We start from the raw sequence: 22,165 nt of genomic DNA, 5'->3' as shown, positions 1-22,165 counted from the left end.
TGGATATACACTACCTTTAACAAGACTATGTATGGATGTAGCTACAAGTCTGCATTACGGTTTAAGAAAGTTGAAGATTCGTATTAACGATCAGAGAGATTGTTTTGACATCTTGAACGCAGATTCTAGTGATATATTCAGTTTTTATCCGGCATACCGACTGATATGTTTTGGGGCAAAAAAATAAAATAAAACAAAGACATAAGCAAGATTGAATCTAAAATAGCCATTAGTAAACGACACATGCCAGTCGAAACGGTTTTAAAATAATTCATTGAACGGTTTTAGTTAAAGACATAAAAAGGGACAAATATATTGTAAACAATTTTCATAATTCATTACAAAGAATCAATTTGAGAGAGAGAGAGAGAGAGAGAGATACATAAGAGTATCGATTAGTCATTAAGTACAATTGGTAACCTTGACATTTACACTTATATTCAGGAAATTTAAGTATGGGATATTTTATCAGTTAGTGAATGTACACTGATCACTGCCATGGCGCTAGTTGACCCGCTTGCACATATAAAACTATATGTAAATTTGAGGTAAGTCACTATCGTTATGAGACAAAGTATATATTCAATTATCGCCATCCCCAGGGGAGTAGAACATTGTAGATCATATTTTCATTGACTATTTTACAATTTAACATTACTCATCGGCTCGAATTCTCTGACGTTCTGAGAAGGAACTCAAGCTAAAAATCCAAATGTATTGAGTTTCTTCAAGTTTAATTCAAGCAAAGTTATATTTATCGAACTTTTCGTTTTTCTTAAGTTCTGTTTTCCTACCAGATTGCCAATTTTGATGATCTAGTTGTAAGCTAAGTGTCATGTGTGATTTTGAAATTTTGAACATTAGCTTGAGCATACTTACACTATTTTGAAAATAATGGGTTTTGATGTAACTTGTATGATTTTCTTCTCTGAATAGTCATATGTTGCACCATAATGCTTTAGAGTTACGGACTGTCTTTCTGAATAGTCATATTTTGCACAGTAATGCTTTAGAGTTAAGGACTGTCTCTCTGAATAGTCATATTTTGCACCATCATGCTTTAGAGTTATGGACTGTCTCTCTGAATAGTCGTATTTTGCACAATAATGCTTTATACTTACGGACTGTCTCTTCGAATAAGTTTAAATCAATGTTAACTTTGTGTACACTTCACCATAAAGGCTTGGAAAGAAAGAGTTGGAAGTCGGAACGCGCTTTGGGGGCTTCAGTTTACGCAGCGTTTGCGCCGAAAATGGCACTTTTAAGGACGATAAATCACTGTTCCTCGGTAGAAACACATTTTTTATTGTGATCCGCCTTGTAATCCGCATTTTAATCTCTATTTGTGATCCTCAATTTTGTAATCTATGAGTAGTAATGATAAAAGGTTTTTTTTAGAGCATTTCCATCCGCGTCCATCAATTTCCATCACAGGAATGCTTATTTTAGCCTAAAAAGACTTAAATAACATTTTTTAATAGCCCCATCAACGCTTAGTATTTCTGACATATTTTACATCCACAGCGTAAAAAAACGCTTGCAAAAATAACATTTTTTAAAATTATTTCACTCGTCCGCGATTGAAAAATAAGTAGCTTTCCGAGACATACTGATTTGTAATTATGATCAAGTAAATATATTTAAAAAAAACAATGAAAAATATTACGAAGACGTGTAAGGTTTTGAGTAATAATTCACGGTGCAGAGTTTTAATGCTACACAAGAACGCAATTTATTGTTGTGTTTATCAGATCAAGCTTGCTTACCAATATTACTTTTCCAGTATTACCATTAATCATCTATAAATTTTTTGTTACTTGATCAATTAAGCAATTTATCGTTAACTAATCATCCAGCAATTCATCAATCACCTCACGAAAGAATATTTTGTCCAAACTCCCGCGAGAAAATAATTCGCTACAAAGACTAGATGCCTCTGTTATCATCTTGTAGTTACACCGTCCTGTCCGTTTTTTTTTTTTATATATGTCAAGAATCTCTCCAATCTGTTTCGCTTTCCTTGCGATATCATCAAGTGGTTTACCGGACTCTACAAATTCATCAATAAATTTTCGATACATTTTGGTTTCCATAAGACCACCTGTGAGCAACCCACGACAAATATCACTGGCTTCGTTTATTATTTCAGGTGAATTGTTACCAGCTCGTATGGCGCTGACAAGTACCTATAGTCTGTCAACATCTCGTATGATGTTTTCAAGACAGATTTGGTTAACAAGTCCGCTACTTGTTTTTATTGTGTGCTATCTGCGGGTGTAACCATCTGCGGTGATGTTGGTGGTGTTGTAAAATCTGAAACCAGTTGCTGCGGACTCGCAGGTGTAACATCACTTGGTTTGCTGAATATGTTTAAAAGTGTGACATCAATTGGCCGACCTTTTAGTTGGTAGTGAACTTAAGTCAGCAACGACAACGGGACTTCCTATTATTCGCTGTTTAACCTCTTTTTTGAAATCATCAAACTCATTTTCATACCTCGTTGTTACACGCTTTATGCTTTTGTGTGTTGTAAAAACCAACCTCTGCCACTGGTCCAAACTTAGCGAAGGTGATCCTGGCTCAAAATAAATATCCCTGTCGTTGTAGTTATATGCGAGATCCACAGCTGTGTCGTAGTTTCTTAGTGTGATATGATCGGTAATATTATCAAGCATTTTAGCCACACCACGTCGGTATTCTGGTGGTTTGACATAATAAACCGGAGGAGTGTCTTCAACCGCGTCAACAAATTCGTCAGCTTCAGGTTTTGCTCTTTGATTGATTGTTCTATCGCGGCAGTAGACCTTAATGCGACCTCAGCTGATCTTTACAGCGGCTTCAGCAGATCTTTCAACTGCTTATGACAACCGCGTTGATGTGATTTCTTGTTTACCTAACGATTCGATTGCTGGCTTAAATAACAGCTCAGTTGCTTTTTTTGTAAAACCCTCTTGTGCTTTGTCCCGCTTGTAGTGTTTTCCTATAAGCATATCTCAAGGGGAGATATTTTTTTATTGCTTCAAGGAGCTCACGGGCTAACCGAGCAGTATATGACTCTGGGTGGACCATTATTTCATATATTAATGTTTAATAGTATAAAGCGTTATTTTAAGTAAACATGATATGCTATAAGGATTAGTAACAGAAAGGCTTAAATTAATAAACCCTTATAACAAAATAGGTTCAATTTGATACAAAGTCTTATTGCTACAATAACAGTGAAAATAAGTTTAAACCCTTATAACAAAATAGGTTCAATTTGATACAAAGTCTTATTGTTACAATAACAGTGAAAATAAGTTTTATAAAGTTAAACAAGGCAGTAATTTTTTTTAACAATAATGATTGTTACAAGTGTGTTGTTGCTGTAATTTGTCTATTAGCTAAAAGCTCCACAACCGTAGAGTGTTTTCTCGCTAAACAAGGTGTTTTGGGTTTCTTGCTTTGTAATAGCACATCAGCCATCGATAGCTGCTACGACCACAACCACCACTAATCTGATATGGACCTTTTACACCCTTACCGCAACCGAGGCACGGTTTTGGTTCTTGGTCCTGCTTGTGGATTTTTCTTTATCAAATAATGATGAAGTCCACAGTATTCCTTATTTTGTAACAGTCACTTGCATTTGTTCATTCCAATCTGAAATGGCATTATATTTATAGTAATCTATTTTTTTTAATTCATCTTTATTTTGTTTGTAAAATAATTGATACATAATTAGAGATATAATTAATAATATAATGGCTGGTAAGGCGAAACAAACACGTCATTTGCTAGCAACAAGACTGCAAAATGAGTATCTAACACTTACAGGTAAAACTAAATATCCTAAAACAAATATTGAGTTCAACCGCCTCAGCGACGCAGTTGAAAAGGAATCTATAAAACGAAATAAATTTCGCTTCAAACAAGTGCTTCAACAAATAACCGCCGGCGTTAGGTTAGCGCCGACTGCTGAAAAAACTACTACGAGTCAAGGTGATCTAAGAAGAAGTTTAGTCGAGGAATTTAAGCAACTATCTGGAAAGACCGTCAAATATCCTAAAACAACTAGTGGACTTGACCGGTTAAAACATAAGGTTGAATCGCTCAGGCGGAAAAAATCTAACCTCGTAGTAGTCGATTCAGCGTTCGACGGATATGATAAAACATAGCAATGGACACCTCAGGGAAATATCAGCTATAACTTAAAACACATCATTAGGTCGATTTTACAGGACAATCCGAGCATTAAGCTAATCGTTGAGGTAGAAGCGTTATTTCAACATGCTGTTAATCCTGAAAAATACTCGCTGTCTAAATTGACCCAGACACCTTGTATCGTCCTGTTAGACGAAAATGGCTCTTGCTGACCAAATTATGTCCGAGCACGATTTACACGTGGATGAATACAAAATCTCAGGATCATATTGGGTTTTGATTGAGCTGCAGCGAGTATTTCTTCGTGTTTTCAAATATGATCCGTTACGTGTTGGCACATTTGTTGAACTGCCTGAAGAAATAAAAAAATACTAGATGTTGTATTAATGTTGTCAATGATAATGATAGGTGTATAGTATGGAACATTTTAGCAAGACTGTTTCCAGTGTCTAAAGACCCAAATCGTGTTTCAAGGTATTACGAGCTTGAATCAAAACTAAATTGGACTGGAATAAAGTTCTCGATGAAAATCGAACAAATCGACATCATTGAAAAATAGAAACTGAAATGTTACCAGGTGGGATAAATGTGTTTGGGGTTGATGACAGCCTTAAAATCTTTCCTCGACGATTATCTAAACCCGCAAACAGTAAAACAATCAATCTGTTGATTTATCGAGGGAATTTTTCGTTAATAAAGAATTTTAACGGTTGGTTGTCAAACAATTTAAACATCATAACACGAAGAAATACTTCGTTGCTTATGGAGTTTTTCCAAGGAAGAGCTACTAATGGAGCATAATGAATAATGTGTCCATCAGCAGCGAGTAACATTAACAAATGAACGCTAAGAGATCGTGAAATTTAAAAATCACAGAAAGAAGTTTGTTATTCCTTTCACAAGTGTTTATGATTTTGAGAGCCAATCTCGACGCAAATAAGTAATGCAGGATCTAGAACAACAATCCACACCTGTAAACACATTCTGGTGTATGTTGCTTATTAGGTTACTTGCACGATTGATCCTTCATTGTCAACACCGGTAAGATTATATCGGCGTACGCGCATCGATGAAACGGAACCAGCTGTCTGGTTGATCAAAAATCATTTCGCTGAGGTTCATAAAATCTTTATGCGGTTATCAAATCTGACTCCGATGAAACAGTTAACATCACAACAACAACTCGACTATGGTGCAGCTACATGTTGTCATTTCTGTGAAGAATTATTTGGTAAAAAAGTTGATGATAGCAAACAGTTTGGTAAACTGCCGTTAACTGACGATGATTTAGGAGACGTTCACGATCACTGTCAAATAACAGGTGAATACCCAGGAGCGGCTCACAATATTTGAAATCTCAAATTTCACGCTGTATGATTTATTCCTTGTGTAGCACATAATTTCCGTAACTATCATGGTCATTTTATCATATCAGCGCTTGCACATCCTGATATCATCAAGCTGTGTAATGGACGAAATATAGATGGCATACCAACTAATTCTGAAAAATTTATGGCGTTGTCAATTGGAAAATTGCGTTTCATAGACAATTTACAGTTTATGCCCTCTTCGTTGGATCAGCTTGCAAAACATTGTAGTAATTTCCCATCGCTGACTGAGCATTTTGTTAATAAGACAGCGCTAATGACAGAAAGGTATTTTTCCATTTGAGTATCTAAACAGCTTTGTGCGCCTCGATGAGACCGCACTGCCGGGCCTTGATAAATTTTACTCGTCGTTGGCGGTTGAAAATGGCATCCATGCTGAGTTTGCACATGCGCGCTGTGTTTGGAATGAATTTGGTTGTAAAACAATCGGTGATTATATCGATCTGTATTTGATCCAGGATGTGTTGTTACTCGATGATATATTTTTGAGCTTTCGCCGGACAAGTATCAACTAGTACATACCATATCCGTGTTGTTATTTCTAATCACCTGGCTTAGCTTGGGATGCAATGCTTAAGCTTACCAAGGTCGAATTGACGCTGATAAACGATGCCGACGTGTACTTGTTTATCGAAAAAGCTGTTCGAGGTGGATTAAGTGTCGCAACTGGAAAATGCACGCGCGCAAATAACACTTATCTATCTGACTATGATCCATCATCGCCGTCTGTATACATCGAATAGTATCATAAAACAATCTATATGGTTGGGCAATGTCGGACCGCATGCCAGCTTGTTGTACTTGTTGGGAGACTTTAGAAAACTTCCTCGACGCAACAGATATTTTAACTACGGATCTTTCTGATTCGGATTTTAGTTATTATATAGAAGTTGATACTGACTATCCTGAACACCAGCATGATCAACATAATGATTATACCTTCCTGCCAGAAAAAAATGATAATACCGGATAGTTTATTATCTCATGAACAATTTGCCGCGCGCACGGGGAAACCCTACATGATTGAAAAACTAGTAGCTAATCTAGCTGGTAAGAAAAATTATGTCTGTCATGATATAATCCAGAAGCGGGCTCTTGATCATGGAATACCCGTTACAAAAATACACAAAATCTTAAAGATCGATCAATCAAGCTGGGTGGCAGATTATATTAAATGTAACACGGATACGAGAATAGCAGCTAAAACCGATTTTCAAAAAGATTTCCTCAAGCTGATGAATAATGCAGTATTTGGCAAGACCATGGAAAATATCCGTAACAGAGCTGATATCAAGCTCGTTAAGAACACTAAACCGCTCAGTACATTAGTTGCCTTAGAAATGTTTGCTGGAAGAATTCCGATTACTAAAGACCTCTCAATGGTTAAAAAATGTAAAACAAATCTGATTCTTAACAAGCCTATCTATGTTGGTTGGTCTGTGTTGGAAATCTCAAAGTGGCTCATGTTCGATTTTCACTATCGCTTTGTAAAAGAAAGTCTGACCAGGTGCAAGATTATTGTTTACTGACACTGATTCACTCCCGTATGAGATCACTGGAACAGATGATGTGTACCAGGATTTATAACTACCAAGATGAATTTGATCTATCTGATGTCCAGCCGAGCACCGGATTTCATGATCCTGCTAACAAAAAAGTAATCGGAAATATGAAAGACTAATTATGTTTCGACCCGATTATCGAATTTGTTGGACTTCGTAGCAAAATGTATTCAGTAGTGTCGTTGAACACAAAAGAAAAACATGATGAAAGCGAAAGCTGTTAAAAACGATATTGTCAAGAAAACTTTTACTCATGATTTGTTCAAGTAGGTGTTATTCTGTGAAGAAAAATATCATTGCTGAGATGACCGCGAATAGGTCAGTAGAGCATCAAATCAGAGCGGAACAACTATATAAGCAAGGACTAATTAACTTCGACGATAAAATATTCTGTGTAGATGAGTTAACACACATGCTCAGGGTCACTATAAGACGATGATGACTTCTTGACAATAAAATTAGAATATGGATAATATATATTTACTTCTGGAAACTCCGGCATAGTATACTTGACGGGAGGAGTGCAGTTGATTTTTAATAAGAAATCTCTCTTTGATTCTGGAAGACTGCTATCAACATGTGTACAAATATATGTAAACGGATCGCTTGTCCAATCTATTAATCGTGGATCAAATATTTAAAGGCAGTCCAATATGAGCCACCAGGTGTTTGAAAATAATCATTACCACCAACAGCACTATGAAGGGCGAACATACTAGCACCAATAGTTTTTAGCACTGTGTTCAACGATATTTTGTCTCGTTAAATTTATACAAATCACACAAATATTAGTCATAGGAAAACCGTGAATATCAAAATCACAGTACAATTCTCTGGTTCTAAGTCTATCCTGGAAAGTTTTTGAAAAAAAGTCTCCTCATTTAGCGTAACGTAGATAGTCAGTATCATTTTTCATTATAGTTATATAAATGTAAATTAATCTGATAGAAAGTCTCATCTGTGCTTGTCCTGTGCATACACTATCATTAAAACAAGTTGATGGAAATCGTTAAATTGCGCTAATAGTGAACAAGCAAAATGGATTTTTAATCGTCCAAGCTAAAGCTCTGGGTGTATTGTTGGTAGTAACAGTATTGCTTGTATTTAATCTCGTTGCGCTTATAGCGAATAAGCGAAATTGATTTTGGACGGTTCTTTGGCGTGTTGTTGATAGAAGTGTTTAAAATACTATTTCTGCTTTATGATACTTTAATTTTTTTTACAGCTGGCCATTTTACTTTCTACGTGAAATAATAAAAAAAACGTTATTTTTGAAAGCGTTTTTTGCACGCTATTGATGTAAAATATGTCAAAAAATACTAAGTGTTGATGGGACTATTAATTTTTTTTTTTAAGGCTTTTTAGGCTAAAATAAGCATTTCTGGGATGGAAATTGATGGATGCGGATGGAAATGCGCTGAAAACCCCCTTCATTATTGCTACTCAATGTGATTCCCATGTTAATCTCTGTTTATATTCGCATTTAAATCTTTGTGATGTGCATTTTAATCTCTATCAGGGGTAGACTGAGGCTTAGCGCATCACCTGTCAACACACTGTACCATAATAACATACAATTAAAAGGTAATTGCCAAGAGGTGGACCGCGAATGCAGATTAAATACTCATATTGTCTTCCTATTTCACTTTAAATGGGTTAATGTACAGCAGAAATACATATTGCAATAGTTTATTGCAAACATAGACTACTTTAATTTCCAGACAATATGATATTAACGTGATAAACTAAATGTGAAAAGCAGCTGTGGTTGAAGGTGCTACGTGGGTAATAATGACGTGAAAACTTAATTCACAATTTATCCGTCAAAATAAAGAGCCATACATTCGTGCGTGAACTGTGTTGTGCAGCTGATAATTTGAATGACTTCGGTGATTATCCAGTGACCGCAATAATAATAATAATAATAATAATAATTATTATTATTATTATTATTATTATTATTAAAGACAAACTTGTGCAAAGGCAATGAACGCCATGAGTTAACCAATAGGACTGCGCTACAAGACATAAAAACCATTTTTGTCACGGCGTGATCATTGCTAACATAAACGTGATATGAAAACTTGTGCTATAATTATTTTATAAGAAAAATAATAGTTTTTAGTATACATAAGTTGATAATCAAACTTGTTACAATACTTCAAATATGGGGGTTATTCATAGCGAAGTTTACCCCAAACAAATATGTAGCAAACGATGAATTATCCAAATATCGAGAATAAGTGCGTACAATAATATGAGAGAGAGAGAGAGAGAGAGAGAGAGAGAGAGAGAGAGATCATTACTAAAGGCAATGCATTTTAGCAAAAATATTATCAATAAAAATAGTACATTTGGGGACTTGAAATTTAGCATTTTGTCATGTTTTCAGTAAATTGAATAATTTGAGCGTTTTACGGTCCAAGTCACTGACGCCCGCTATATAAAATATTTTCAAGAGTGTATTACTGATATGATTCGATTTCTGAAGACATCATCTTTTAGAAATTAACAATTAGGCATTAAATACGATAATGGGAAGATTAAATGAATGTATATACTGCAGTACAAGCACATTACGATACAGACACGATACAAAACTCGATGAGTGATTTCTTGTACACCAAAACATCAAATAGTTTAGACAACATTGTCGTTAGACTCATGGTCTTATACAAGGATACGTTTTATTTCCACGTGGCTTCTTTCATTCACTTTATTCCATCACATCTGGCCAGCTTCTCTTTCACTTTGCTCTAAGGCGACTAATGGATGCACAAGGCATGATAGTTAAAAGTGGTTGGCGTGCCGGACAGGCAATTTGAAAGGTTGTAGGTTTTAATTCTCCTATCGGATCATCTATACATTCAGCTGGTATTGGGAAAAGTACTTTACTCCAAATTCCAATTGTCCTGCACAAAAAGCTAGAGTTAAAGTTGGGAGGCCGCCTAACTGGTCTGGTTGTGATACGATTTATATTTCCAGGGAGTATCAGTCTCCCATGACTATGATCAATCAATTCAAATCGATGCTACTACAATGTTCGAAAGATTTAAGTTGCTGTTGTAATGACGAGGTCCTTACTTCAGCAGCAGGATGGGTTGCCAACTGCATTTGGTTGCTCCCAAAATTAATGATGCTCAGGTGACCATTACATATTTCATCTTCTTTGTTGTTTACAAATAAACCTTGTTCGTAGACACAAATATACACAACATCTTGCTGTTTAAGTATAAATGTGTTATGTATATTTCATTGTGTGCCTAACTTTTGTCTATGCTTGTAAGTTGTTAACATAATGTTTACATAGCATTAGAGTCCAGATCATTCATGCCCCAGCCTTGTTTACAATTAAACTGAAATTTTCCGTTGGAATGATTCACATTTAGGTCAAGTGAAAATGTGTGTCACTTTGAATTTGATAAATTATTAATTCGTTCCTGTTCCATGACAGTCAGTGAGTAGCAATGATCAGACTTTGAAGTCGTGTTGTTGACATCAGAGATATACTTCAAGAGGAATTATTTATTTAAAATATTCATTAGAACTACTAAAGTGCTCATTGAATTATTTCTTTATACACATTAATTTGGATTATTGTGAACTAATTCAGAGACATTGCGGATCGCATCATTGTGTTATATCAGGAAATTCAAGACTATCAGAATTCATTACTAAAATTCTATATTTGTTTACTTCTGATGGGACAATTATGATTATTTGGGATATATTAACAATGCTGGGAGTGACCCTTGAACTTTCACTCTATATTTGAGAGTTACATTGCTTGTTGATTTCACTTAAATGGTTGGTTTCGCCTCTTCCTGTTAAATACTTTAAGACCTAGAGTCGTAATGTATGTATGTATGTATGTATGTATGTATGTATGTATGTATGTATGTATGTGGGTATGTATGTAGGTATGTAGGTGGGTATGTATGTAGGTAGGTAGGTAGGTGGGTGGGTGGGTGGGTAGGTAGGTAGGTGGGTAGGTAGGTAGGTATATAGGTAGAATGGCTGCCTGGGAGATAGATAACTAGGTAAACAGCACCGTTTGATGCAGGCAAATTCGTTTTTCAACGTTCAATGGATACCCTTTTAGGTTTATTTCTTAAATCTGCTTTCATTGCAGAATAATTCAATTGCGCCAAGAATGATGTTCGAATGTGACAGCATGTCTTACCAAGTGTCGGAATTTTTTGAGAAATTCCAGCACCAATTTCCCACGGTTGCGTTCCTAGAGCACGGCGTGTATGGGGAAATTGAGACGGACTCGTTTTCCAGAAAACAGGTATCCTTTTAATCGATGGTTATTCCTTTTCAAGCTTTTGAGTCTCTACATTTGAATCATTATTCATCAATCTATTTTCTTATCCATCCATCCACAAACACGTACACAGCGATCCACATCATTCCTTTCTTCCATTCATCCGTCTATTCATTAAATAATGTATCTACTTGCTTAATACTCTTCATGGCTTACGCATGGATTTGACTAACATGATTTGAAAGAGTATGCTTTATGTCCGTAATGGACTTCAGTTTAGCACATCATGGAGAAAACGTGTACATATGTTCATAATGGACTCTAGTACATCATGGAGAAAATGTGTACCGTATATCTGTAATGGACTCTAGTACGTCATGGAGAAATGTGTACCGTATGTCTGTAATGGACTCTGGTACATCATGGAGAAAATGTGTACCGTATGTCTGTAATGGATTCTATTTAGCACATCTACGAGAAATGTGTACGGCAACTAATATATCACAATGTGATAGTAAAATACCCCCAAACTATCAATGTGCTATGTGGTATATTAACCGGTAAAGAAAAAGAATATGTATTTTTGAACACAGAATTTAAACAGTAGTACATTTCCACATTAGCAAAATCTTTTTATCTGCTCCTATGACATTCTGCGATATTGCTTACACTATTTTCTGTTGTTGATTTTTTTTTGACTACAATCACAGCTGTTAAAAAGTCGACACAGAATTACTGACAAGGGAGTATGAAAAATGTAATCAATCAGCAAACAGACGATCCCACATAAGTAAATCTAATTTATTTCGCTATAACCAATTACCATGATACTGCACCGACCAGACTCAAATCGTATGTCAAAGGTTTTACTACCTATGTTTAACTTTGATGATAACTCATATTCAGCAGGATTGAGCATTGCAAAACTTATCGAAATATTCATCTTTTAATTGAGTTATTTAGGTAACCAACATCGTCGTTGGCAAGATAAAGTAAAATTCTCAATTTGAGGAAATGTTCGACAAAAAAAAATGATAAAACCGTAATCATGTCCATGAAAGAAATGAATGCAATTTAAATAAACTACCTTCAGGTGATTAGGATCCACACCTCTTCCAGCCAATGCCGCGTGGTGGCAGTGACAGCAGAGAAAACTGGCTGGAAGTGTGACAATTACAGCATACCCTTGGACTTACCATTAAAATTTTGCGTGAAAAAGGGATTCAGATGGAAAGGTATGGAAATATTAGGGTTCATGTCAGTAGAATTGCATTCAATCTACAGCATGAGTGTTTTGATTTCCAAAATGCAAATACGCGATAAACACACATGCATCATCACTATATAAATCCAAATTTTTTATGTTATCAAATATATATACACGTCTAGATTATGAACTTAATTGTTGGGATAACTTAGATGGCAGGAATTTGAATGGAATATTCACATACATATTATATATATATATATATATATATATATATATATATATATATATATATATATATATATATATATATATATATATATATATATATATATATATATATATATATATATATGAGCATGACTATAAGTTTGTTTGTAATGTTGCTAACAGGCGCTATTTAAGACACTCAATGCATGGAACCAGACATACAAGGAATCGAGACTGCTTTTGTTTTCTACAGTTCTGTCTATTATAGCAATAATCGTCTGTGGCATGTAAGAGTCAAAACTAATAGTGGGATTATGGTTTAGTGTGTACATGGCCAAAATTAAATATTGTACCTCAGGTGGATAGCATGTAAGACATTAGGTACTTGCGTTCTATTTAAATTGACGGCTTTGTGACATAATGTACATGGACTATATTTAAATTGACGGCTTTGTGACATAATGTGCATGGACTATATTGAAATTGACTGCTTTTTGACATAATGTGCATGGACTATATTTAAATTGACGGCTTTGTGACATAATGTGCATGGACTATATTTAAATTGACGGCTTTGTGACATAATGTGCATGGACTATATTGAAACTGACGGCTTTGTGACATAATGTGCATGGACTATATTTAAATTGACGGCTTTATGGCATAATGTGCATGGACTATATTTAAATTGACGGCTTTGTGACATAATGTGCATGGACTATATTGAAATTGACGGCTTTGTGACATAATGTACATGGACTATATTTAAATGGCTGAGTTTCATTATCATTTATTTACGGTGACGTATTCTTTCATCTGAGTCTACCCCCGCCTCGAGGGGCCCCGAGTGGCCGAGTGGTCTAAAGCGCTCTCCGTTACGGATCACTGCCATCTCACCTCTGTCTGCGTAGGTTCGAGTCTCGGATTCGGCCAATGTGGGTATGTGAGAAAGCTTGCCAGTAGCTTCTCGAGGGTCGGTGGTTCTTTCCGGGGTATTCTCGGGTTCTTCCTCCACCATTAATACTGGCCGCCATGTATAGCCTATCGTGTGCTGAAAAATGGCGTTAATCCCTAAAACAACAACAATAACCCCTCCCCGACACCACCCAACAAAACTCCTCTGCTGCTAAAACAAACTAAAAAACAAAACTAAATAACAATTATACAAAACAGGATAAAACTATAACAACAAAACCCCACACAAAAAGCAATGAAGCAAACAATACAAAGCAATATATATATATATATATATATATATATATATATATATATATATATATATATATATATATATATATATATATATATATATATATATATATATATATAAGAGAAAGCGGGCTCGAAGAACAATTTGGTGAAGCTAACAATACCGAGACATTGTCTAAAAATGCTGTTACTACCGTTTGTGATAACAACTCCCCGTAATCTGATTATGGACGAGGGGAAAATCCCTTCCACTGTTTAACGTATCGCAAGTCTGTAAAATAATATGTAATGAAAATATATGGTCAGAAATTTAGTCATGTTTGGCATTAAATCTCCATTAATGTCTTCTTTTTGCGCAGAGAGTAAGGAGTTTTCTTTGAGTGAAATAATCGAGAAAAACAAACTTCCCGTTGAAGTACGGTTCGCAAAGGATGAGACAATTACGGTCGGATCAGTGTCACTCAGTACAAGAAACTTTCCTGCCCTCAAACTTACTCATACAATAGAAGAAACCTACATGCTGGGGAATTTCATCAAGGACGGTATACATGATTAAATGATTTTACTTAGATTACTTGAATAACCGGTATTTTCTTGTCGTTTTATTTATATGCTAACTTAGCTCGACTTAAATTTGCTTGTTTCGATATTTTCCTTTTCTCTCATATTCAGTTATCTATCCTCCTATTCTATTTGAATATTTTCTTCGAGTTTTTTATATTAAAGAACCATTATTTCTACTGGTCAATTTCAGATTCCCCCTTACAAACTCTATCGTCAATGTTTAGAAAATGCTGGGCAAACACATTTGACTACTACTCACCCATAGCTGTTTTCCAACTCACCATCAGCGTCTGTATGATTCTGAAAGAAATTGTCATAAGTACCGAACTTTTTGTGATCTTCATTTCTAACGATTATCAACGGATCTGATTCTTTTAAGTGAAACGTAATGGTAACAAGCTGCGTGAAGTAAAAGAGCACTTTTTAATTACAATGAATAATTTTGATAAATAATTTCTCTCAAATTTTATCTGAATACAACTGTTAATGATTCCACAGACTGATCTGAAAACAGGAATGAATAATTTGTTTACCAAACCTCCTTTTATACATCCCCACTTGACTTAAGACTTAGGCATTGCAATGGAAAATTTCATCCAACTCATACACAGGTCCATGGCTTGAACTCAAATTTTAATACACACACACACACACACACACACACACACACACACACACAGATATATATATATATATATATATATATATATATATATATATATATATATATATATATATATATATATATATATATATATATCTCAGGTTTTTCCTGACACACAATCAAACACTGTAGAACTCTGATAGTTCATTGTGAATAAGTACCCAGACGTTGCTTTGGTCATTTACTTTGCTATAAAAAAAAAAAAAAAAAACCAGATGGCACCATATCTCCAAATTGGAATTAGCAATCAAAGTGTGTTTGTTCTAACTGTTAATATGAAATTTTTTGATGAAAGCATGATGCATATTAGCTTAGATTTTCCATATGATGTTAAATACGACGAACGCAGATGCGTTAAAAGTGTGGAAGACCAATTTAAATGTGGTCAGATGAAGAGAAGACAAATAAAATTAAAATTTTAAAGATCTGCTTTACGTAGTACACTTTTTAGGTCAGCAGAGGTAATTTTATTTTTGTTGTATCTGAAGAAGATAATATTCTTGCATTTGTTTCAATTGACATGAGCGATGACGATAACGATGATAACATGAACGATAACAATAAATTAAAATACTATGAATAACTTTATAATCATCACAGATGACGTAGATCTAGATTATGTTCGGATCCCTCTGTACCTCAAAGACCTTCGCCTATGCCTTATAACAGGAATAAAGGGTCAGACAGCCGAGTATTGGAAATTATATCAAGATGAGCTCACTGCCAAAATGTCGATCACTGATGACGGGAATGATGTACAAAAGGGTGAGGCAAAAGAATGTATATATATACATGTATATAGTGTTAACATGACATTAATGAATGAATGAAGCGATGGTGATAAAGATACGTTTCAGATCTATATATAAGCAAATGAAGATATCATCAATACACCATACTTAAATTGGCCTGCTGATCACAAAACCGGTAAATGGTAAATTCCTGTTAATTGCAGCTGTTCATATATTCAGTTTTCTCGTATTAGGTCGACTTTCTGTTTATTCACATCATATATCTTAGAACAGTGTCAGTTCATTCACAGTTGTAGCTGCGTCATAAACGTGAAATATTTATTACCTTTCAGATATGACAGATATCTCGGTAACCTTTGCTAAAGAGCCTATCTATGAAGAGCTTGGACCTTCTTTGTCTTCAGTGCAGTATGAACATATCCAGTCGTTTTCATTCTATAAACAGAAAAAGAAACCACCGTCAGTACCAGAGAAATCCGACAGATGCCTAGATAGTAAAGTGTATAAAAATATTCCTCCTGAGCTTCCTCCAAGAAATTCGGAAACCATGAAAAGAAGTATGGTTCAAGTTGGAACATCGGATGAGCTATTATTTTCGACCAGCACAAGGGAGATAACTAAAAACACACCAGACAATGCACTGCCAGACGATATCGAGCAGTACAAGATTAAAGATGTGAGCAAGGCACTGAGGCTTCTAAAGTTAGATAAATATGTCCAAATGTTTGTAGACGAGATGGTGGATGGAAGAATGTTACGATCAATTGATGGGAATTTTCTTCGAGACGAATTTAAGTTCACAAGAGTCGAGGCACTTCGACTTATGAATTATGTCAAAGATGGACATATCCCGAAGTAGGGCCATTTCCTTTGGAACCTTTTGCAACGAAGAGTAGGAGCTGCATTTCTGTCATAATAATTTAAGTTTTCATTTAGTTTAATGATTGCAAAATAATTCTGCTTCCTCATTTTTGTTCATGGTATATTTCCTGCAAAATAATACAGGATATATTGTGGAAAGATTTTGTTGTTGTCCGTGTATAGATTATTTAAAGCCCCAAAGCAGCAGTCAAGTGCATAAATTCGCATATGCCAAATCGTCTTTATAATACTAAATCTTGAAAGATATTACCTTTGTCTGTGAAGTATCTCATTTTTCACACCTTTTTATCGTTAGATTTCACGTTGATTCATATGCATACTTACGATGAGCATCACGCGACGCTGTGTTTCTAACACTGCAATATGGACTTGTTTCTAACACTGCGATATGGGATTGTTTCTAACATTGCAATATGGGCTTGTTTCTAACATTGCAGTATGGGATCGCGTAGACAAAGCATATTTAGAAGAATGGTTCGATGCCCTCGTTCCCTTGGGTTATGTTCAAAATATACATCAAAGTGACTGGACTGAGAAAAGTATATCATTATGACCTCCTTTTGCCTGTGATGAGCACCATATGAAATAATTAGATCCATCGAAATTCATGACTGTGTCAGAAAACCTGAACTAAATACACATATCTAACGTTGATATTTAGGCTATCGACAACGACAACACTGTCCGAAAGGTGGTACCTGTGTCATGTCTATTCTTCGAAGGCGAGACGAAGGTTAATGATTGTTGAGTCAAGGAAGTGACGTTACCGATTTTTTTATTTAAAATACCAAATTCATTCACTGTACTTTTTGGCATGGTGGTATTTTACAATGTCAAATTTCAGAATAGGATAATCCTAATCTCATATTTTCTTGCCTTTGCGCGCAGAGATTTGGTCACACAATCATGAAACGGCATTTTGTAACGGTTTGTATGAAATATACAACAGATTGCAAAATAATCATTACCTTCTGCAAGCAAATGGCTTTTCAAATATATTTGCCGAAAGATCTTATCTATTACCGCTTTGAATGATTAGCAGACAAAAAGAAAGAAAAGAAAATGTAGAATATTTCGCCTTTGCTATTTCAGTACTAAATTTCTGGTTACTTTGTTTTATCTATTGCTTTCTAACTCATTTTAGCGACTTTTTGAGCGACCAGGGTAATAAATAAAAGAAGGATCAATCAGATTACAATGACATAAAGAACGAAATAATATAAAATGTTGGTTATTGGAGTTTCTTTCTGCTAAATTATCAGATTACGTATAGATCAGAAACTCGTTTGTGAAAAGATTCAAAAGTCATTTGTCCAAGATAATTAATTATTATTTTCTGAATAGGTTGACAAAGTTTTCCAGAAAATACTTGAAAGGCGGAATCAGGATGGAGTGACCAAAGTTTATGCAAAATGGGGTACGGAGGGTGCGAACTGTCAAGGCCAGGAAACTTGAGTACTGATTATTGTAAATATTTATTTATGCCTTTATACAGATAAAAATCATTATGTCATACAGATAAGAAGTAGGGACACATAAGCACTAGGGATAATACTTTACGGATGTTGGCATTTGGAGCTAGCGATTTGTACTTGGAGCTTAACTCTTTAATATGCGATGGAAGCTCTGTAGTATCCACTAGAGATGTCGACCGTCGTTGCCTAGAATGGCATGACAGATGGAAAGGCGATTCCAGTAAAGATATATGATTTACCTATTCATTTTCTAAACTATGAGGAGTTACTCAGAAAATAGATATTTAATATTTTAAAGATTTATATCATGATTTATTCAGTAAATGAATCAACAGATTGATCGCTTATTTTGTCCCTTGCTTTCGGGTTTACTATTGTATAATGTTTGTCATCCATTATCTGTCTATGTTTGTGTGTTTGTATCTGTATCTAAGAGCCTGTGTGCGTATTTTGTAATTCAGTATGAATTAAGATAGTTGTGTTTGCGTTTTGCATTTGACACCAGTCTTATTTAAGATATTTGAAGATATTAATATTTGATTTTGACAGCAATAACATTAAAACTGCTCTTGTTATTTTGTAGACTTTATCTTAAAACCTGTAACTTTATAAAGTCTATTTCAAACATTGAAGAGACTTGTCACTATGATCAAGAAATATTTGTATGATGTCCGTATAGACAAGTTTATCTGGGACTGAGCCAATTTTCATGGGCGCTTCCATTTTCTGTCACATGGTATATCAGCCATTACACTAATGCGAACTAGTCTGTCGCTATCAGCTGCTTTGTGTTTACATTTTGTGTTTCTCAATTGTACATGTACAGACCTTTTTATAATGGATATAAATAAAAGCAAAGTATAAAAGAGGTAGAGGAACTTCCTGTGCAGTCAATGGATGTACAACCAACTCAAGAAAAGTAAATATAAAGAAAGAATCCTTACGTGAAACACACAAAAATAATCAACAGTGAATGCTCGTGTTTAGCTCATCATTTTGTAATAAAATTCACGAAGGCGCAATATCTGATTTTTCACAACGTGATCGTCATACTTGGCATCTATAAATTGTGGTCATCTTCACTATGCCCGATACAAAGTTTTCACTTTCTCAACACTGTGCAAAACATATTTAATTGAATTTGTAAACAAAATCCTCTGCCTCCTTTAACTTTTAATATATTGCCATTTTCACTCCTTACATCATATTTGCAACTAGCAAAGAGCTGCTTTAACACTGCCCATTTAGGATTAGGAAATGTAGTTTTAAGTTCTAGAACAGTATTTGAATCTAAAATCCCATCAAGACTTGCACAGTCAGTTACGTTATATCCATTTAAATTTAAAAATCGTTTTGCTTTAATCTCACTATCCTGTCCATGTTTTGTAAATTCGCTGCCAATACATTTTGCTTGAAAATGATCCCTTATGAAAATGATGCAATTAATTGACTTTTTAATGGGTACTTTGTGTGCAATGCTAGCTGTAATTCTCAGTTTCAAGAGTCTCTTCACGAAGGACATTTACAATGACTGACAGTTTCATTTTGCAGTCTATTAATATGATTTCCATCCAGGCGTACATACTTTTGAAAAACGCTAAATATTTCCCACACGAAGATAAGCTTTCATGACTGCTATGATCATGAAGGGATGTATCACCTGTACAGTTCCAAGGTTCACTTGTGAAACGTTTGTTCATTGTTGTACATTTAATTTGAAGTAACTATTTAAATGGTAAATTGTCAACAGCGGTTTTAAACTCTGCCTTTGTCAAATAAAATGGTGTGTTTCGGCAACTGGCACTACTTCATCTTTAATGGGACTGTCAACAATTAAAAAAAATTAATGTTTGTTTCGTTTTTAACATTTCTCTTCTTACCTCTGCTTCACTTAGCTGTCTTATCAATACAACTGACCCTAGTAAAATTATTTCTCTCAGTATGTTCTATTTTTCAAAACGAATTAGCGGCATGATTGCACGCGTCCTTTCCTCGCCATACATGTCCACCACCCATTCTCAGCAACCTCTCCATGGTACAAATAACGTAAGCTTCGGTTACTTTATTTACTGACTGATGAACGTATTTCTCCTTTCAAGATAATTTTATTCTCCAAGTTCAATGTATTGTACAAAATTGTATCCACATTAGCAGCAGAGAGGGCGAACAAGCTCTAATTGGTTGAATTGGTTCACCTGTATTTCGCCAAAATACACCTTCCTACGAGATCACAAAAATCGTATTAAAAAAAAACGCGATATCCAGCGTAAGACAACTCCGTCGATGACAAATTGGCTTACCTGTTATTGCCGATATGTTTTTTTTTTCTTTGTTGCATCGAAGGAAAAATACGCGATTATTCGGTGACAAGTTGAGAGCGTCGCCTCCTCTGCTGCTATGAATTAAAAATTGCTATACCAAATAATGGTACATTCGGAATCTTACACAGCTAGCCTAGCTAGAGAGCGAGAAGAAGCACTTAAGAAATATATCTCTGTAAAGGAGGATTTAAAAAAAAAATGTGCAATCGCGGCAACAAGCACAAGTTGAATTCGCGGCTGGCACAGAACAATTATTTAAACCCTTTACAACAGCTACTGAAAAAGCCGCGGCGGTCACTGAAAGAGCTTTATTGGGAGATACTGAGGACGAGGAAAGAAAGAAAGGTATTCTTTCAATATTAAAACAGACCGCTGAGCAAGCTGAAAAAATAGCAGCAAGAACCACAAAACAAAAAAAGATTTTACGAGATCTTCCAACTGACATAGCTGCAGCAACACCGCCCGGAGAAGTTTTTGTAGATGCGTCAGAAACGCTACCTGGAGCCGAAGCTCCGCCGCAATAAAAACCCGGTAAAACAGAAATCAAGGAGGATACGGCAAAAAATATTAGGATGAAAAATTACGATACCGCTGTTGATCTTGTAGGTGAATTTAATAATTATGAAAACTACTTGGAGCCGGGTTCACCGCCGTTAAAGTATAACCAATGGGAACGGTTGGTGTTTACTACACATAAAGGTATTCAGCGGGTTACGTCAAAAGACGAAGATGATTTTAAACATTTTAAGAAAGATGTTCAAGCAAGGAGGGTTGCAAGCCCTGTTGTGACTGTAGATCTGTCAACGCCGTTAAAAACAACACCGATAACAACACAGCCGACTAGCATAAAAAAGCATCCGGTAAAGGTTTGGGGAGTGATTTTATTCCCTGCCCTGAAAACATAGTACAAGATGTGCAACGGTTAGAAGTTCTCATAGGAGGAAAGCGAGCTGGGAATAACTCACCAGAAATAATTAATGAAGCCGCTGATATCTGTCGGCGATTATTTCAAGGCGGTGTCATGGATGCTAGTATATACCGAGAACTCGTTGATGAACTCGTTGACGATTACAGCGATTAAACAGTAGCAAATAGCATAACATGGTCATATACAACAGACATTATACACCCGTGCAGGTCAGAGCAGTAAACTCACGATTACCAGTCTATAGAGCAACCTACGGAGACGGACTCGGCGATGTGGTTCAAGGGTTATTTGCGGGGTTAGCGCCAAACATTGGTCCTCTCGCAAAAACAATTATCAATGAAAGCCATTAATGTGGTTGGTGAAAAAGCTCCTGGTGCAATTGTTAGTGCTGCTGGTAAGGCGTTCTCGGCAATCAAATAAAGACTAGCGCGATTAATAAGACGAAAATCACCACCGGTGGAATTACCAAGCACCGAAATTATGCTCGCGGATGTCAGTAAGGTGATAAATCAAGCTGCAAATCAGAAACTAGCAGCGTTGATAGATCATGAATCTGACGCACAAAGAAATATAACAGCGAATTTGATAGCAGG

The 22,165-nt window shown here is 35.5% G+C and overlaps 1 protein-coding gene across 2 annotated transcripts; it reads left to right on the top strand.

Annotated features, from left to right (window-relative positions):
• The first annotated feature begins 483 nt into the window (after positions 1 to 483).
• LOC149783244 (uncharacterized) lies at positions 484 to 20,175 on the top strand. Of its 2 annotated transcripts, XM_089931448.1 has the most exons (6): positions 484 to 548; positions 11,226 to 11,384; positions 12,454 to 12,595; positions 14,346 to 14,528; positions 15,815 to 15,979; positions 16,299 to 20,175. In XM_089931448.1, exons 2-6 carry the CDS (start codon positions 11,247 to 11,249, stop codon positions 16,823 to 16,825), a joined length of 1,155 nt encoding a protein of 384 aa, XP_089787574.1. In that variant the 5' UTR covers positions 484 to 548; positions 11,226 to 11,246; the 3' UTR covers positions 16,826 to 20,175. The 2 variants fall into 2 exon arrangements, with proteins under 2 accessions (XP_089787574.1, XP_089787575.1); XM_089931449.1 differs by lacking the exon at positions 14,346 to 14,528.
• Positions 20,176 to 22,165: the final 1,990 nt, after the last annotated feature.

The sequence above is a fragment of the Sinohyriopsis cumingii genome, chromosome 14, assembly GCF_028554795.1.
Source record: "Sinohyriopsis cumingii isolate HCF-2022 chromosome 14, ASM2855479v2, whole genome shotgun sequence".
NCBI classification, from domain to species: Eukaryota; Metazoa; Mollusca; class Bivalvia; order Unionida; family Unionidae; genus Sinohyriopsis; species Sinohyriopsis cumingii.
Note: the sequence above shows the minus strand (reverse complement) of the source record. Positions and strands in the feature narration are given on the sequence as shown.

Bases quoted from the DNA above. Each gene is read 5' to 3' on its own strand.
- LOC149783244 (XM_089931448.1), top strand. From the start codon at position 11,247: ATGATGTTCGAATGTGACAGCATGTCTTACCAAGTGTCGGAATTTTTT. The intron at 11,385-12,453 runs GTATCCTTTTAA...AACTACCTTCAG, and splicing joins ACTCGTTTTCCAGAAAACAG to GTGATTAGGATCCACACCTC. The intron at 14,529-15,814 runs GTATACATGATT...TAATCATCACAG, and splicing joins GGGGAATTTCATCAAGGACG to ATGACGTAGATCTAGATTAT.